We start from the raw sequence: 14,172 nt of genomic DNA, 5'->3' as shown, positions 1-14,172 counted from the left end.
AGGTAATGCGTGGTCCTACATATTTAATTAAGAAGTTCTTTTTTTCGGCGAAAAATACATATATAAGAAGTCCTAGTTATCAAATGAAGTGCTATTAGCCGGTCTTTATGCTTCTATTTATAGGATATATTTAACCATTTTTATGGTTATTAAGAAATGGTAATTAATATGGTTAACTTATAGAAAAATACATGACTTCTCAATATTATCCTTAACCGATATTAATAACTACTCCACAGTAAAGTGTGTCTAGAAACTAAAAGCAGGACAACAATTTAGTACTATAACTAAAGAGGGGTTTCTGGTAAAAATAATTAAAGAGGGGTAATAAAAAAATGAATTTAGTCATCGCATCTTTAACTTGTATCTACGATAAAATAAGACTTTTTTTTTTGCCAGCGATAAAATAAGGCTTTAATTAACTAAAACTTTTTCCTATAACAAGAACCGAAAGGAGTGTGCTTTACCGATCCCTCTTCCAAACTTTTAGGAGCAGATTTAATTACGAAAAAGTTTATTTATTTACTCATTTTATACTTTAAAATGGGAAGGTTTTTAAAAAAATAATTACGGGTAAAATTAAGAGAGAATTGCAATCAAATTATAAGGATGTGACTTAATTATCCTGAAATCTATCGATAAGTAAAAAGTAAGTAATAAAAAGTTTCAAAATTGATGTTCAGATTGGTCATTTGTCATTAATCATTAGGGCTTTTTTAATAATTAATTTTTTTTTGAAACTTTCTGATAATTCTCCCTAAAATTAATGATCTAGCGAACTCTTTAATTTGATTCAAGTAAAATAATTAATGATAACTCGTATACAAAGAACCAGGGGCAGCAATAAAGTCTCGTCACAGGAAAGCAAACTTTTCCAGTGACGACCTCAGCTAATTGCCTAATTACTCTTAATGCTAAAAAGCTCGCACTTCATAGTGGAAAAAGTTACTCATATCATTGAATGAATCACAAGCCTTATACTGTCCTTTGAAAAAGAAAAAAACGTAAATTTGAAGTTGTTTGAAAAAAAAAAATGGTTAAATTAATTCTGTAAGTGATTTATTGGAGTAGAACTAAGGAAAATAGTCTTGGTAATTGACGAAGGACCGCAAAGCTAAGGTGGCTAAATTTGAAAGGCAATTTTGTGAGAGTAAGATGGTTTAGCAATACCATAAAATAAGAATATGGGTCCCAAAGATGGGATTTCCGGGAAGCTACACAGAAAGGAGAAAGACTTGAATTTCAAAGATGCCAAAAGGAAAGTCATTATCAGATAAGTAATTAACAGTATCCATCCTTTTGGGAGGACTTCCAAAAACCCCTTAGCCAAAAATGCCATCGCAGTTTTCTGATGACCTGTGATCTTCACAGTTCCTTCAAGGGGGCCTGTACCTGGACCATTCAATGCACCATTTTTTCCAAACTCTACCTCTATACATCTCTAGCCTTTTATTTATATATTTAATTCTAGCCATAATCATTATTTCATCCCCTAGGAAATCATCAGATAATTAAAGGGTCATTTTCAATTTTGGTAATTCAGTGCATGGTTTCATCCGTTCGCAGCAATCTATGATTATACTTTAAACCTTTTCACATGCTTCAGGCACATTAATCACAGAGCACTTCAATTAACAGACGCCTATCTTGCTCAGGAACCCTCCTATCTACTTCTTGTTTTGCAATTCGATATATTTATATATATTGTCAATCTACTTTGATTACATCAAATCTAAAGAGTGTTTTTCCCCGCTATTGACCGAATAATCTTTATTTCCGCTAGCATGCGGCAGTGAAAAGAAGGAGAATTTGAATTAGAAGTTAAGCGAGAGAGGATTTTTAAATATTTTTTTATAAAAAATAAAGTTATAATCGGACACTGTGTTGATGAAAATCAATTTTTGTACGTGTCATGCTTAGGCAGGCCATACAGGCCAACCTCTTTTCACTGTTCAAATGATCCTAAAATTCACGTCTTTGTCCATATGAATTGTGGCTAGCAGCAGCACCCACCCTAAGCCTGTCACTTCCATGAGTCCGGACAGCCAAAGTTACATCATTTCTCTATATGCATATCGACAAATTCTAATTAAATATTTTCTCTTTCTCTGGTTACATTAAAATTAAAATTATCTCCGGTTTTTAATGTAAAAATTAATTAATTAATTAATTTAAATTAATTAAAAAATTAGTTAAATTATTTTTTTGTAATAAATATATGTTGTATTTATTATAATATCTTTGCAAATCAAATGTATTGCTAAAATTATAGATAAATATAAGATAAAAACTGGAAGTAGTATATATACCCACACACATGATTCTTACACATTTCTTATGCATTCAATTTATCATCTTGCTTCATCTATCTTCACCAAGATGCGACATTAATTTTGGCGCTTTCGTAATCGGTTAAAACAATTATTTAACTGCATGCACTAATAAAAGGGGGGAAAAAAGAAGAAGAATTCAAGATCGCAACAAGCGGCGGGTTCTGTGTTCTTCCAAGTTATAACTACTGTACCAATAATTGAGTGATGGAAGATGCGATTCTTTGTTTGGAATTTATTTTCAGCTTGTTTACATTAATAGTCTCCAAAAAGGGATTAGACCTGGAAAGTGAATATATGAAGAGGTAAAATAATGTTTGAGGGGATCCAACCAATCAACATTTTGAAGGAGGATGAAATAACTGTAGTATATGCTTCCATTATGTTCTAGAAAAAAACAGAGTTAAACCATGTTCTTTTCACACGATTGAAATCGCATCTGGGAGTGTGATTAAAGTGAGGCCTAAACAGGGAGCATCTAGGAAGGTGTATATTATTTTCTCCGTCTATAATTATTGATCATTCTTGATGCAATGTATTGAAAGGTCAAAGTGAAAATGTACACTCAAAATTATTCACGTCAACCTCTCACAGCTCAGGCTTGGAATGATTTTCATTGAAATGGGTGTAGTATAATTCATAAAGAAAGCACTCTTTAATTACTTCTGATAAAAACGATTAATTCTAAGGGAGATTCTGCATATCTTTTAGATTTTTATATATCGGTGATTAAAGAACGCAAACGCCAGCGACAATAATGAATGGTTATTTTTAAATATATGACTGTAAATCATAAATCACAACAAATGTGGATCTTAATCAAGATAGAGTAATCCATGTTTTTCGAGTTAAAAGGGGGAAATGGTTTGCGGATAAAGAGCAGAAATAGAATGAAGAGTCCAAGTGGGCTGGCCCGCCTGGTCCAATAGAAAAGCCTACTTTCTGTGTGTTGAGGGGTGAGTGGGTGGGATAAATTATTAATAAATAATAATGGGATGGGCCAGTGGGAAGAGAGATCCCCAAACAAGACAACAAAAATAAAAATAATTTAGGAGGAAAATGGTGTCATCCAGTGATGTCAGCCTTGACTAGGCCGCCATCCGATTGACCCACGTGTTCCTATTTTCTCCCTACCCTATCCCCTTCCCTTCCCTTTCTTTTCTGTTATTTCCTGCCTCCCTGTTGACCCTTTTCTGTCGATAAACTTGAAATTCAGTTCCATGGAGCTTATTTTATAAGCAGAATCGTGGGTGTAGTGCGGTTTATAATTTCACGCCGATAAAAAAAAAAAATCTTAAAATGTATCAACTTTTTTTAAAAATATAATAATTTTTTAACTTTGCTCATATTTAATATATACGCTTTTTAAAAGAGATGATTACTTACACTATAATAAATGAAAGACACACTGAAAATTTAATGAAATGACTTATAAATAAATAAATAAATTTTTTTCTCTTTATCTTATAAATAGGATCAGAGGAATAAGTAGAATCGTGGGTTAGTGTGGTTTATAATTTAATGTATTAGTGTTTGTCTCTTGTCGAAAAAAATTATTACCCTTATATATAAAAAAATTTACATTAAATTTTTTTTCTTTTAATTAAACTTAATACGACATTCTGTCTTTAATATAAAAACTAGTCTTACATTCAATTTAGTTTTGATATAAGAGCTACTTGATTTGATAAATAATGTATAGCACAACTAATTAAAAGATGCATGTCACTTGCCTTCCACATCACAAGCTATGGTTGCCCTTGACGTGTGTGTATTTGTACACTATAGAAGCAATTTTGTATTTAAAGTATTTAAATGATGGCAGTATTGGAGTAAAAGAAAAGTCATGACAGATTATGTAGATCCCATGCGGAATTAAAAACAATGCATGAAAAGACAATATAGGAACCGGACAAAACACAAACCATAATATTCAGAAATTGCAAGCCATTTTTTATTAGATAGATCATATAACATCTGATATGCGATTGAGCTTTTGGTTTGTAATCTTCGTCACCTTTAATATTAGATAAATGCAAATGAATAAAAATACATTTATATTACATATATTTAAAATAAAGCATAGAACATGTAGTATGTAATACTATCAACTGTATAACTTCGTTATTTAAACCTTGCGCAACTGAATGAGTGAATGAATATTATTTATACTGAATTTAAATTATATTCACCAAAAATAAGAAATTCAATATTCTGTTTATTTTTACATAAATATTTTTTTTGACCAGATTTTTAATTTTTTTACATAAATATTTTACTTTAAGCAAAAACAATTTGTTCCATGTCAAAAGGTAACGGATGAATATCTATCTCGAGCGGCGACTCGACTTTTACCGTTTCACCCCTACCAAACGGGTATATAAAGCCCCGCCACTTCCATTCCTTCGGATACCATCAGCCAGCCAGCCAGCCAGCCGCTCGCTGCATTACCGAAAAACAGAGCAACCTCCCTACTCACCCTGTTCTTCCCACCTCACTCTCCTCATCATCACCCTCTTCCATGGACTCCTCTTTCTCAATCTTCCACTCCCCAACCTCCGACTTCTCCTCCGACTCCTCCTTCGCGTCCTCGGATTCCTTCTTCTCCTCCAACTTCCATAACTCTTACCTCCCCTTCAACGAGAATGACCCCGACGAGATGCTTCTCTACGGCATGATTTCCAACGCCAACCACAATCACGGCTCCGATGAATCTTTCAGTTCTGTCAAGGAGGAGGAGGTCAGCTCCGATGCCACTGCTTCGGGCGGTGCTGCCACTCCCAAGGAGAAGACATACAGAGGCGTACGGCGGCGCCCTTGGGGGAAATTCGCGGCAGAGATAAGGGATTCCACCAGACACGGCATAAGGGTGTGGCTGGGGACCTTCGATAGTGCAGAGGAGGCGGCTTTAGCTTACGATCAAGCCGCGTTTTCCATGAGGGGATCGGCGGCGATACTGAACTTCCCCGTGGAGAGGGTGAGGGAGTCTCTAAAAGAGATGAACCACGGATCAGAAGAAGGTTGCTCGCCGGTGGTGGCTCTGAAGAGAAAGCACTCGTTGAGAAGAAAAGTGAATAGTAACAAGAAGAAGAACAAGGTGGATGACAGAGATATGAGAATAGACAATGTGGTGGTGCTGGAAGATCTCGGCTCAGATTACTTGGAACAACTCTTGATGTCCTCGGAGAGTCCTAGGCCTTCAGGATCCCATTGCCTCAATGTTCATTAATTCTTTTTTTTTTTTTTCCCCTCCCTTTCTTTCCCTTCTTGTAATCTTACACAAGTATTCTCTATTATGAGAATGATCGTATTTGGAGATCATTCGAGTATGTATGTTTTCCTCTGTTAATGTAAGGGAAATATTTACTTGCCTTGCCCTTTTCGGGGTGTTTCGGGGCGATGTAAAGTTGAGAGGACAAGGGACCGGGAGTCCTGTGAGGCCTGTGCTATGTCTTAATTTAATTCGAGGAGGCTAAGCTATCAGATTAATTTGTCAACGCACATGGTCGAGTCTTGTGCGGGGAAAGGCACGCGTGGAGGCACACCTAGGCTTTACTTGCCCGTATTAGCAACCCTTCCTTGTCTTCAAGTCCTTTAAATTTTCATGATTTAATATCACTGCGGCAAGCAGATTATTACAAATAATAATCAAAACAGGGGAAAGCAGTTCTAGCTTTGGATGTCATGTGAATAAAAGACAATCTAAAAGTTTGATTAAAGGAGGCAAGATCAGGGCCCATTTTGGCAGCAGTCGTACGTCTAACATGGAATCTGACAAGGGATATGCTCTGTTTTCTGTTTAAAACTGAAAGTGACCATAATTAATCAAAGTCTGTTCATATGGTTTTTGTTCATTACAAGCGGCCGAGCTACTCTGCCTCCATGTGGATTAAGCTAGAAATCTATTATCTGAAGTGTTATCATTCATCATGTAATTACGAGGAAAAAACAGAAAGATGAAAAACTCAGAGTTCCTTTGAGCCAAGGTTGTCTTTCTCGTCATAGTATTATGCAATTGAATGTGTTTATGTATGTAAAAGATTCCAACCTTTTAAGCTCAAATCCTCTACTGAGCATAGTAATTCATACCCACGTACCGAACGAAAAGGTGATAGCGGGTTGCTATATCAAACTTTACTTGCCCAAGAGGCTAAAAACTAATTATGTTGTACAAGAGAAAAAGACTTTCTCCTCTATATTTTGTTTTTCTTTTTGGGCATAGATATTACATAGGAAAGCACCAGGAAGGAGGGAGGTTAAGTTGGTGGTTTTCTTCGTTTCCTAAATTGCCATGAAAACTATTGGTGCAGACGATATCAGAACATGACAATTTTATTAATGGCGTCCAATATCACCTGTCCAAAAAGAAACTTCTTGTGGAAGGTTTGGTCTAAGTTGAAGCGGTTGGAAACTTGGACCAAAACATCTTTTAATTTGCAGAATTTATGACTTGATCAAGGTATTTATATATTATATATATATATATTTATATTTTCACGTGGGATTTCATTAATAAATTCCTTTTTGATGTTTCTAGTCCTTGTAACTTCTCAATATGGAAGTGGAATTCGACTCTGTTTGGCTCAGAGGAAGCTTCTTGGATCCATCCCAGAAGTGTTGAGAAAGTGGATTTCCTCTCCTTCAAGACTCACTGTGCTTGTCTCGTCTTTCAATATCAAATGGCTTTAGGCATTATAGAACATTAATTTCTCCACACCTCACCCACCCCTCTTCAAAGAGTCACAAACCAAATTTGATTGAGATACGCTGAATTCACTAATATTAAAAAGAAATAGTGCATCCTCTTGCATTTCATATTGATTAGTGGGAAAATTTGGGAAAAATCTCTCATCAAAATTTTACAAGTGAGAATGGCCTCAATCGGAATAATTATACTCTGTACGAATGCATGATATTAATATTTTTCGTGTATAAAAATTTACCACATCATTTTCTTCATTAAAATTTTTAATATAGAACATTTTTTTTTCAATTTTCTCTTGATAAACTAAGTAAAAAAAAAAAAGGGTATGATGGTGTAAGTAGCCATATACGGACAATTTGTGTGTTAGTAGGAATTTACTCTCGTGGTGAATATTCCATTTAGAGAAGAACCGCCAACATATGTGCATATAATTAATATATGAGTGTCACGTGATTGATGGTCTATTAAATTAATGGTCAAGGTCTGGTGGATGAAGGGTCAAGCCAGAGAAAGATGAGTCCAAGCCATGGGATTAACAGACTGATTCAAAGTGAGGCTGGTAATTTTGGGATTAATCTTAGTGGGAAATCGATGGTTTTAGGTTTTAACATTGATTGGATGCCACACTGCCCCAGTTAAGTGAACTTGGCCATCTCGAGAAAAGGATGAATACTATTACTCACATAACTCTCATTATTACAAATAATTTTTTTAATACTAATCAAACTTTGTTCAGAGAGAGAGAATTAGGTATATGAAGTCTAAGTAAGCTATTCAACTTGACTGAACCGAATATTTAATTTCATGGTTGCTGCGTTCCCTTTCATACTATCTGCTACTGCCAAATCCATCCTCATCCATAAAGCAATGACATAATTAAAAAAAAAGTAAACAATGTAAGTGCACCACCAATTGACCAGATATAATAATCCTCGTTGATTATTGTACCACCGACTCATAAAAAGCGGAAACAATAAAAAGTGAACTTATAGGTTAATTAGTGTATAAGATTATAGACGTTTTAAGTAATATAATTTAGGATTTTGTTGGAGTTAAAATTTGCGATCAATATTAACTTGTATAAATGATTACAGGGTTAGGGGTAATTTTTGCCCTGCAAATAATTGCGAATGAGTTGTGGGTATTTCAAAGTTTAATATAAAAAAACTTGCAAATACCTATAATTACATTAAGCAGGACGGATCAATATTTACAGAATACAAAGGGGAAAGGGCTATTAAGGAGATAATCGATTAACCATTTTCTTTATGAGGGTTACATACAAAATATGTCTAAATGTTATAACCTTCACTACATAACAGAATCTATTGGGAGTTTTACTATTATTACAAAAGATATAAGTTCATTTATCTTCGAGCAAAAAAAATATGTTCAGTTTGATGATGGAAATTTATTCAATTTGTAAGAAAGCAACTTATGTGCATAAAAATATATCAATTTAAATATCATTGTTAATATAATATAAATATCTCGCTAGTAAGCAGTATATAAATATATATATAAAAACCCTTTTTGAGGGGGGAGGTATAATATTTTGACTTAAATAATCTTATCACTGGGTTAATCTAAACCTTCTTAATAAAAGAAAATATATTTAATTTAATTTTTATTTTATAACTTCAAAATGTGTACGCCTTGGGTTTTGAAGTCCCGCCGAAATGAATAGGACTTCTTAATATAAAGGAGCTTACAAATTGACGTCAGCACAAAAAAAACAGAGGCATATGATGAGTTCAGAACGAACTGGATAAAACGGGCTAAGCATTTCTCCAATGGCAGGCTTCGTTGACGAATCAAGCACGGGAGGGCTGGTGGCTTTCGTCAAAAGTAAGTCTCCTCCAATTAAAGACTTCGTAAGGATATGTATGTACACAGCTCTTGAGGCAACGTGCTTTATTGGATTTTATATATTTGGGATGAGACGACAAGTTTACATATGGTATATTAGGGTTGCATCCATGCCTGCTGTACATTCGTTGCAACTGGTAAATAAAAAAAAGAAACCACACGAAAAAGGGCTTAATTTCAATTTCGTCACCAAATCAAATTAGGCACTTCCGAGTTTTTGACCGGACCAGGTATTCGATTGCTTCACCGTCTCATTGAACTTATCCTTTTAATATAAAATTAGAGATGTACCTGCGCATGACATGTTCATTCTCACTCTAGTATATACAGGTTATTATACTACTTCTGGTCTTTAATATAAATCCTGTTTGATTTTTATTTTGATATTAAATATAAGACCCCAATTCATTTTATCTCTCATATTTATACATTTTTTTTCAAAGAGTCATTCTAACAATGATAGTTCTAATCAATACACTTGATTAGTAAGGATATTTTAGGAAAGACAGTACAAATTTATGACAAATAACTAATTCAACTTACTTCTTTAATCTCTTCAAATTAATTAACTGGCTCTTATAATTAGGACCGGAGGTAGTATTATGATTTTTTTCTCTCCTCTTGATCGTACAATAGAGCGAATAAATATTTTGTTGCGCTTTGCACGCATGACACTGACACCTTAACACAATTTTCAGTCCGATTTTAAAGACTACTTCTGATGGAATCACAAATTAAGAAAATAGTTTAAATTAGTTTAAATTAGTTTAAATATTACATTCTTATAAGTAATAAACTTAGCTGGAAGCGGATGCAGAATGTGCCGTCTTTCCGGTCATATAAAGTTGATTTTAGTAAGATGTACTCCCTTTCGTTTTTAATTATCAAGGAACAAAAAAATAAACCGAATACTAAACCGATTGAGACAGTAGTTCAAAATTCAGTTGGTTAGATTGGAGTTAATTTGGAATCAAGTCGGTCATATTAAATTAATAATTTAATTAAAAATAACAAAATATAACATTAATGATTACTAAAACAAAACAAAAGAAAATATTACAATAGTTTGATTGTAATAATAATAAATTACAACAACACGAAGAATTTTGATCTATAAGATTCGTCAATAACTAAAATTAATAATAATTGATATCAAAATTACCATTAAAATTTATTTAAATTTATAGTGACTGAGAAAAAATAGAAACAATAACAACATAATCATTCAAACCGGTTCATCACTAATTTTACTGGTTTTCATTTGTTTACCGTCGCTTTAATTGGTTCAATACTGATTCAATTTTTAACTGGTTCAATACCCAAACCAAATCAGATGACTGAACGGTTTTCAGGTTGAACCGGCCAGTTTGGTTCTATTTTTATTTTTATTTCTTACTAAATATAGAAACTCATAAGTAGCTTTATTTTGGTACTACTAAATATAAGATTTTAATTTACTTTATATTTTAAATTTAAAGTTTTTAAAATAATTTATATTAATTACATATATGAAGGTGATTTCTATTAAGAGGTAATTCTGATCTAAATGATTAAAAAATATTTTAGAAAAATCAATATACTTTTTTAATAAATAAATAAATGGACTATAATTTTTTTTAATATTTACAAATCAGTTATCTAATTTTTATATGGAGAGGCACGAGGGAGTATATTAGCAGAAGAAACTATAAACATGATCGATATAATATTTAGTGTTTTGAAACTATCACTGCTATCAGGCTTCTCACATAAAAAAATATATCTAGCTCGTCATCATCAGAAAAACATCATCTCGAATTCTAACTCCCAAGACAATTTAACAATGATTTAAAAATAGGTGGGACGAAGGAAAGGCAAAAGATTGTTTATTGCGGTCAACTAAATCATCAAGTTTTCTTGAGGTTACCTTTTTTTCCGGATAATTGGAAAATAAAATTGTGTGCGGTTCCACGCAAACCAGATAAGATAAACAAAAAAAAAATCTATAAAATTGATTATATACATAAAAGTCGTGCATGCGTATGAATTTTATTTTTTCTTAAAATTTGAAAGAGAGAAGACGGGTATTAAAAACAGAGAATCACTTGAATTTCGCCATGAGGATGAACTTAATTAAAAGTTTGTTGAGGGAAAAGTGAGGCTTTGAATTGAAGATAAAAAGGCGAAGTTGAACAAGTTTTAGGTCGTATTGAGCACCAGTGGGCACTATCCAGTGGGCCTGCTAAACCAGTTCAACACAGTGATACAGGGTCAGCCCATCCCAATGGTGAGATGGGTCCTTGAAGTCACTGGACGGGTATGGATTTCGGGTTGATCCCGTGGTCGCGCTCACGGACCGTTTGGTTTCGTATAGCCCTCCGCGTTGCGTCTCACGTGCAAACAAGGTGATCTTTCGGACTCGTTTTTTTTTTTTCTTTTCTCTTTTTTGGCTAAGCACATGTATCTTTCTATTAGAGTAGGATTTGAATTTTGGTTCATCATATTATAAGAGGCCAGTCCTTCTGTTGAACTCAATACTCTTGGTACTTTTCTTCCATTTTACCTCACCAGTTCAATGGTTTTCCTCCAGGGGATAGCTTAGCCTCACCTAACCCAGCCTTAATTTTTCTTGGGTTGGGTTTCATAGGGGCCTATGATAGGGCCAGCTGCATGGATCAAAGGAGAAAAACCTGCCTTGGGCATATGATCAAGTTGGAAGCTCCATTTCCTTCAGCCTTCAGGAATGGGGACTGTATTACGTAGCTCAAGCAATAATGCAATATCCTTGGAACGACTCGGGGAAACAAGAATTTAAGGGTTCGTTTGGTATGAAAGAAAATAAGAGAAGGGGACAGGAGAAAATTTTTTAATAAGCTCAGTTTTAAAAATTAAAAAGGACAGTTAAAGGTTTTTAATTAATTTTTATTACTCTTTTATATTACTTCTTTTTATTAAAATTTCAAAACCCCACGTTTCTGATTTTTTAAATAAAACTCATTAATATTTTCCTTCCTTTTCCTTTCCCTCCATTTCCCTCGTATCAAACGGTACCTAATATATTAGTTTATTTTACCAGTTAGGGCTGTGTGATCCAGATATAGTTTCGGGTCGCAACAAGTCGTAGATTCCTTCGGGTCAACATCAGCTACCGCAGATTTGCTTCTGCTAGCTAAGAACTGCCAGACTTGACGAAAGAAACTGAAATTCAATTAGTTTGCTTTAATTGCAATTTGCCAGCTTCGCCCTGTAACATCTTTCATAATAAAACTGAAATCCTTTAGTTTTTCTTTAAACAATCTGAATACTTCCAGTGTAATATCGAAAGGTATTCTTAAAATTAATAAAGTACCAGTCCATACATATGGCTGGCCGGCTTCGTACAAAAGAGTCACATATGTGCGAGAATAACATGAGATCCTTGCACACATCTATGAAACCTTATACATAAAGAGAGCACAATCTATATAACTAATCTCTACGCAAGTATAGAATATATATGTATATATAGATATATATAAGCTGCTTTTATTTTCGGTCGCACATAGATATGAAGGCTTGTTCTTCTTGGTGGAGGAAGAGTAAGGTTTGGCTATGGTTGTGGCTTCCCAAACTTAGGAGGCTTGTGATCACCTTCTCCTTTCTTGGTCTCTGGCTCATATTGCTGTTTGCAGTTGATGAGTGATCGACATGGCTTTTCCAAATGAGGAGGCTTCTTCTCCATAAATGGCTTCTGATCTGCAACACATAGGTTGGTGGCACACAAAAAGCAAAGGAACAACACTACCAGCAAGGATGAGGAGGAAGACATCTTCATTATGGTTTGTCTGATGATTTTCTCTCAACAAACCCAAACAAGGTAGCTAATTAACTTGCTATTTATAATGATCTCAGACCTCTGCTGGCCGTTCATTCCCCATCCGACGGTGGATGCATCCAGAGGTGGTATAAAGATCAAGGCTATTCTGAGAAAAGAGTTACCGTACTTTCGAGTAGTATAGCATGCCTTCTCTATATCTTTTTATGTAGCTACAGTATCATCTCATTGGTCCCAAAAAAAGAGTATCAAGTCATAAGGATAAAAGGTTTTCCATAACTCATGTTCGTTTTAATGGTACGTATATGTATGTGTCAATATTTTGGAGTTATTATTATTTTTTTAAAAAAAAAACTTGACCAATCAATCAATGATGTTGTCGATTATCCCTTGTCATGAGTAGTAGGGGGTTGGTGAGTCCGTGAGTGAGTCGGTAATAACATCTACAACAGTTCATTGAGTGGGAGTGGAAGAAATTTTATATATCGAATTAATAAGACAGTATCTATATGAAAAAATTATTATTAAATTGTATAATTTTTTTTGCCAATTATTTAAGTGTATAAATTGTATTTTATTAAAACTGGATGAAAAATTATTAAAACTTGATAGCAAATATCTCCAAACTTAATATTTAACAATAGCTTTAATTTATTTAATTCTCTAACAAACGAATTTTTTTCTCAAGTCATCCGGATGTCCTGACTCCTGAGTAATAGCAGGTGAGGGCGATATCATTGCGAAAGGGGAAAAAAAAACAAAGTCCACCGCTGAAAAAATCAAAGAAGTTTAGAGTGTACATGTAAACTACACTTTTTTTTTGAAAAAAAAGCTTTTAATACAGCTGATCATGTAGCCAAATAAAGGTAGGTTCAAGGTGCGAAAAGTGGTGGATTCCGTCAGCGTCAAATGTCAAATAATCGGTTCCTGACCACCGTAGATTTTTCTTCAAAGAACAACTTTCTTTGGCGCTCAGTACGGTTCTGAGTTGATAATTGATTTTGATATGTATTGAAATATTTGAATATTTTTTAAAGAATATTATAATTTTAATTCTCATAATTGATTAGGAGAGCCATCCAAACAGGCTAAAATGGCCTTGTAACACCTTTCATTATTAAAAAAAAAATCATTTAGTTTTTTTCTTTAAAACAATTTGAATATAATAATTCCCATGTAATATATAGGGAGATTATATTATATTGGTTATATACTACCTTCAGTCCTAATTATAAGAACCAGTTAACTAATTTGAGAAAATTAAAGAAAAAAGCTAAGTTAGTTATTTGTAATAAATAGGTATTGTCTCTCCTAAAATATCTTTACTAATCAAGTATATTGGCTAAAACTATAACTATTAGAAGGACTATCTTGAAAAAAATTGAGTAAATGTGAGAGACAAAATGGATTGAGGTCTTATATGTAGAACCAACATAAAAGTCAAACGGGGTCTTACATTAAGGACTGGAGGTAGT

The 14,172-nt window shown here is 33.7% G+C and overlaps 1 protein-coding gene across 1 annotated transcript; it reads left to right on the top strand.

The window, feature by feature from the left end:
- The first annotated feature begins 4,764 nt into the window (after positions 1–4,764).
- Positions 4,765–5,702, top strand: LOC114751016 (ethylene-responsive transcription factor 1B-like). The gene has a single exon (XM_028939673.1). The coding sequence runs from the start codon at positions 4,852–4,854 to the stop codon at positions 5,557–5,559; it is 708 nt and encodes a 235-aa protein (XP_028795506.1). The 5' UTR covers positions 4,765–4,851; the 3' UTR covers positions 5,560–5,702.
- The last annotated feature ends 8,470 nt before the right edge of the window (positions 5,703–14,172 follow it).

Source organism: Neltuma alba, unplaced genomic scaffold (genome assembly GCF_004799145.2).
Source record: "Neltuma alba isolate B1F8T4 unplaced genomic scaffold, ASM479914v2 tig00006740_pilon, whole genome shotgun sequence".
In the NCBI taxonomy this organism is placed as follows: Eukaryota; Viridiplantae; Streptophyta; class Magnoliopsida; order Fabales; family Fabaceae; genus Neltuma; species Neltuma alba.
Note: the sequence above shows the minus strand (reverse complement) of the source record. Positions and strands in the feature narration are given on the sequence as shown.

What these genes read in the sequence shown, in the direction of transcription:
- LOC114751016 (XM_028939673.1), top strand. Translation starts at nt 4,852, where the DNA reads ATGGACTCCTCTTTCTCAATCTTCCACTCCCCAACCTCCGACTTCTCC.